Source organism: Trachemys scripta, chromosome 7 (genome assembly GCF_013100865.1).
Source record: "Trachemys scripta elegans isolate TJP31775 chromosome 7, CAS_Tse_1.0, whole genome shotgun sequence".
Classification (NCBI taxonomy): domain Eukaryota; kingdom Metazoa; phylum Chordata; order Testudines; family Emydidae; genus Trachemys; species Trachemys scripta.
The window spans coordinates 107,454,657-107,460,127 of record NC_048304.1 but is presented as its reverse complement, the minus strand read 5'-3'; the positions used below and the strand labels follow the sequence as shown (position 1 = coordinate 107,460,127).

The 5,471-nt window shown below is 51.7% G+C and overlaps 1 protein-coding gene across 1 annotated transcript in view; it reads left to right on the top strand.

The window, feature by feature from the left end:
* Nucleotides 1–4,834: 4,834 nt before the first annotated feature.
* LOC117880584 (deleted in malignant brain tumors 1 protein-like) overlaps nt 4,835–5,471 on the top strand; it is an 18,419-nt gene continuing 17,782 nt past the window's right edge. Inside the window, exon 1 of the mRNA XM_034776867.1 lies at nt 4,835–4,910. Coding sequence (XP_034632758.1) covers nt 4,835–4,910 — 76 coding nt within the window. The remainder of the gene's footprint in view (nt 4,911–5,471) is intronic.

Here is a 5,471-nt window from a genome sequence, read left to right as displayed (position 1 = left end):
CCGGACCACCAGGCCAGCCAGTACATTAATCGAAAGGGCTACTTTTCCGTGGTGCTGCAAGCACTGGTGGACCACAGGGGACGTTTTACCAACATCTACGTGGGATGGCCGGGCAAGGTTCATGACGCTCGTGTTTTCAGGAACTCTGGTCTGTTTAGATGGCTGCAGGAAGGTACTTACTTCCCGGACCACAAAATAACTGTTGGGGATGTGGAGATGCCTATAGTGATCCTCGGGGACCCAGCCTACCCGCTAATGCCATGGCTCATGAAGCCCTATACAGGCACCCTGGACAGTGAAAAGGAACTCTTCAACTACCGTCTGAGCAAGTGCAGAATGGTGGTGGAGTGTGCTTTTGGCCGTCTCAAGGGGAGATGGAGAAGCTTATTGACTCGCTGTGATCTCAGCGAAACCAATATCCCCATTGTTATAGCAGCTTGCTGTGTGCTCCACAATCTCTGTGAGAGCAAGGGGGAGACCTTTATGGCGGGGTGGGAGGTTGAGGCAAATAGCCTGGCTGCTGATTACGCCCAGCCAGACAGCCGGGTGATTAGAAGAGCCCAGCGGGACGCGCTGTGCATCCGGGAGGCTTTGAAAGCTAGGTTCCTGAGTGAGCAGGGTAACCTGTGACAATTTTGTTGGTTTACAGAGAAGCTGAACCTGCCCCCGTTTCTTTACCCAGTGACTGTTCACAATCCTCTCCAGTTTCATACCCCGTTCACCCCCTTCCAACTCACGTTTAAAAATAAAATCACTGAAAATTTGTTAATGAACAACGTTTTATTTATTACTGTTTTCGCGGTAAAGTGTTGAAACTGGGACGCAGACTGTGGTGGGGAGCGGGTGTAGTGTACTCATGCAAGGACGCTTCTAAACTCGAGGAATGCCAGGCTCCTGCTTCTACAGTGGTCCGCACAGGCGGACTGATTGTTTGAACGGAGCCTGCCACCCCTCCTGTTCGGGACTCTGTGTGTGGGGGCTATGTGACTTTGTGGCAGGGAGAGGACGGTTACAGATTCCCTGCTGCGTGGCTCTGTGATCCAGGATAAGGACCGCTGCATAAGATCTGTAACCGCCCTCCCCCGCCACAAAGTCTCATAGCCCTCCCCCCCACAGACAATGAAAACCACCTCCCAGACTGACCAGGGTGCCTAGTGACTGCACTGTGTGTGTGACCTGCTGCTGAACCTGCCCCCGTGTCTGTACCAACCACCTTTCCCCCCCTTAAAACAGACTGTCCTCTAAAAAAACATGATGGAAACAGCAATTAACAGAAACGTATTTTTTATTAGCAAATGGACAATGAAACTGGGATGGGGGCTTGGGTGATGCGGGAAGGAAAGGACTTATCAAATTTTGGGGAATGACAGCCTTCTGCCACTTGAGCAGTCTGCAGGGGTAGAGTGACAGTTTTCACGGGCTCTGCAGCCCCTCCTTCTTGCTACTTTCGGTGAGGGGGGTATGGGACTTTGTGGCGGGGGACGGTGGTTACAGATAGACTGCAGCGGGGCTCTGTCCTCCTGCCTCCGGTCCTGCAGAACATCCACAAGGCGCCGGAGCGTGTCCGTTTGCTCCCTCATTAGTCCAAGCAGTGTTTGAGTCGCCTGCTGGTCTTCCTGCCGCCACCTCTCCTCCCGTTCGCTGTGTGCTCACTGGTATTGGGACATGTTCTCCCTCCACTGACTCTGCAGGGTTGCCTCGGCTCGGGAGCAGCCCATAAGTTCTGAGAACATGTCGTCCCGTGTCCTTTTCTTTCTACGCCTAATCTGCGACAGCCTCTGGGAGTCTGATGACAGGGTAGGTTGGAAGACAGCCACAGCTGTGGGATGGGAAAAAGGGAGTGAATTCCTCAGAAAGATAAATTTTGGGGTGAACAAAGAAAATAGTCTTTCTCTGTGAAAAAGACCATTCACAGCACCTATCACATGCGCACTCAGGACAAGGTCGAATTTTCGGCCTTCGCATTCAGTCCCTGGGGTCTTCCAGTGCAGATCACAGAATCGGAACAGCACAGTGGAATTTGGGTAGCGGGCTGACATGGTAAGCCGTAGACTTGTGGCAGCTTAAAACTTTAATAATAGCACTGCCCTACTTTCACGTTCAAAGCAATGCTCCGAGTGTTGGCCAGTTCCTGCCGCCAGCAATCCGGCAAGCATGAACTCTGCCCCTGTCCCACTCCCTCGCGGCTGTCCCCGGGAAAGATCCCTCTATGCTGCCCCTCTCCCGCCTCCACCGCATGGCTGTAAACCGGCGGTTACAGTTCTGTAAAGGAACAGGGAAGCAGTCCCACTACTAACATTCCCCTAATTCAAAGCAGGTCACCATGAGCGACATCACTCTGATGCGTATTTCAGACAGTGACAAAGAACGCATGCTTCGGGAAGGCCTCCAAAGACCAGGGCCGTATGCCGCCATGCTGTGCAAGGCAATGATACCGGAGTACTTGATGGTAACCTGGCGCGGAAACGTTTCATACTACGGAGGACACAACAAGGCCGCTCTCCCAAGGAACCTCATGCAAAGGCTTTCCAATTACCTCCAGGAGAGCTTCATGGAGATGTCCCATGAGGATTTCTGCTCTATCCCCGGACATATTGACCGAATTTTACTGTAGCTGCACTGGCAAGGGCTAAACAGTACAGCGCCTAGGGCAAACCAATCAAGATATACCGGACATTGTTAGATTTTTTTGCAGCAGTTGCACTGCCAAAGACTAGAACTTTAAGTGCCTAGGACAATCTAATCATGAAAAAGCCACAGTTAACATTAATATTCTTTTCAAAATAAATGTTTACATGTTTAAACCACTTACTGGCTGATCCTTCCCCTGATTCTGGGTCCGGGTTAACTCCTGGGGACGGTTGGTACGGGATCTCTGTGAGGGTGATGAAGAGATCCTGGCTGTCTGGGAAATCAGCGTTGTAAGCGCTGTTGACTGCCTCGTCCTCCTCATCTCCTTCCTCTTCTTCCCCGTCCACTACCATCTCAGAGGAAGCGGGTGTGGACAATATCCCATGCTCAGAGTCCACGGTCAGTGGTGGGGTAGTGGTGGCGGCCGCACCTAGGATGGAATGCAGTGCCTCGTAGAAACGGCATGTCTGCGGCTGGGATCCGGAGCGTCCATTTGCCTCTTTGGTCTTCTGGTAGCCTTGTCTCAGCTCCTTGATTTTCACGTGGCACTGCGTTGCATCCCGGCTGTATCCTCTCTCTGTCATGGCTTTGGAGATCTTCTCGTAGATCTTTGCATTCCATCTTTTCGATCGCAGCTCCGAAAGCACGGACTCATCGCCCCACACAGCGATAAGATCCAAGACTTCCCGATAAGTCCATGCCGGGGCCCTCTTTCTATTCTGAGATTGCACGGCCATCACTGCTGGAGAGCTCTGCATCATTGCCAGTGCTGCTGAGCTCGCCACGATGTCCAAACAGGAAATGAGATTCAAACTGCCCAGACAGGAAAAGGAATTCAAATTTTCCCGGGGCTTTTCCTGTGTGTCTGGTCAGAGCATCCGAGCTCGGACTGCTGTCCAGAGCGTCAACAGAGTGGTGCACTGTGGGATAGCTCCAGGAGCTATTAGCGTCGATTTCCATCCACACCTACCCTAATTCGACATGGCCATGTCGAATTTAGCGCTACTCCCCTCGTTGGGGAGGAGTAAAGAAGTCGAATTTAGGAGACCTCTATGTCGAACTAAATAGCTTTGTTGTGTGGACGGGTGCAGAGTTAATTCGATTTAGCGCTGCTAAATTCGACATAACCTGCTAGTGTAGACCAGGCCGAAGAGAAAGGAAATTCTGCCACCTTCAACTACTGTTTTCCATGCCTAGAATTCAGCTGGCACCAGATGGATCAGACTGAGCAGGTTCCAAAACCTCTTGGAGGCTCTTACCTTCTAAACAGGGACGTCTGTTTTCTAGTAAAATCAGTAAAAGGAAAGGAGAAAACTCAAAAGAGGCTACTGCTCGCACTCACATACGTGAACCCTAATATTCTCTCAGTCCTCGAAGAGAGACCTCGAGAAGGAGACTTGCTGAAGCAAAGCCACAGGGGTCTCTGAGGTTTCCCTGGCCCTGCGCCCCTGTCCTGCCTGGCTGATGTCAGTATTTCTCTGTGAGGTCACCACCTTCCTAACACCTTTGACCAATAGGATGAGGTCCTGCAAAAGGCCTTTGTGATGTCACTGCCACACCCACCAAAACCCTGAAGTGCTCATGCCCTGCTGCTGGCCTGACACTTTGAAGGTTTGAGCTACTCTCTGTGGATCACCCCACAAAACGCCTCTTCATTTGAGGAAGCAAGCCGGCTAGACAGTAAAACATCAGAGGCTGCTCCCAATGCTACACTCAGTGTTTCCAAAATTAGTAGACTTTATGGCCAGAAGAGATCTTTAGAGCATCTCATCTAACCCCCTGCATATCATAGGCTTCCTGTATAGTACAGTAGTTACTTTTTGGGCACACACATTCCAGAAAGGCATCTAGTTTTCATTCAGTGACATCGGGAGATGGAGAATCCACCACTTTCCCTTTCAGTGAGTGCCAGGGGGCTCCATTTCCCCTTCCACGAGCTCCCCATTTACAGTGAGCCAGAGCAGTACCTGCAGCAGGGAGCGGGAGTTGCTGATGGCCTCAGAGGCACAGCCCCTGAAGTGTCTCAGGCACCTGGCGCAAGTGCCGGATGATGCGGAGCTGGTGCATCATTTTGGCCGTGACGTCTTCCTGCTGCAAGGGAACGAGAACCTGTCAGAGACTCAAACGCCCAGAGGAATCAGGGGGGAATAAGGGCACCTGGAACCAGCAGTATTTCCACCCAGCACCTGCCCACCACTGAGGGATGAATTCACCTCCTCAACCCCAGAATGGAGTCTTCTTGTCCTTTCTAGTAACCTCCAGTGCCAAACCCCCTCCTTGTAAGGTGAGCTCCTTCTACCTCCCCATCAGTGCCCTTGACAGCTGTTCCACCTCCAAACCACAACTCAAGTTATCAGAACCCTCTTCTCTACCCCCACCCAGGTTGGGCAGGGAGGCGGCTCCAGCAGGGGGGGCAGGACGAATTCTGCCAGCAGTGAAGTGGTTGCGGGGAGGTTGAGATCTTGCCCCAAGTCATCCCAGACACTAATGCTAAGCCACACGATGGCAGCATCTAGTGTCAGTGGAGTCCAAGCACTATTTTAACCCCACAGTTTTCGATGAACTTCCCACAAGGGGAGGTGAAGAGCACCCCCAGCAACACAAACACACACAGACTCACCACTCCTGGTGGTGGGAGGGGAACAGGAGAAAGGACAAAAGAAGTACGAGATGAAGAGAAAGGAAGGAGGGATGGAGGAAAAGGTAAAACGAAAAGGACAAACCCTAATATCCCCAGTGATTCTACGGGACAAAATCCCAGGGAGGGAATAAAATTCTGCCACCTTAAACTAGTGTTTTCCATGCCTAGAATTCAGCTGGCACCAGATGGATCAGACTGA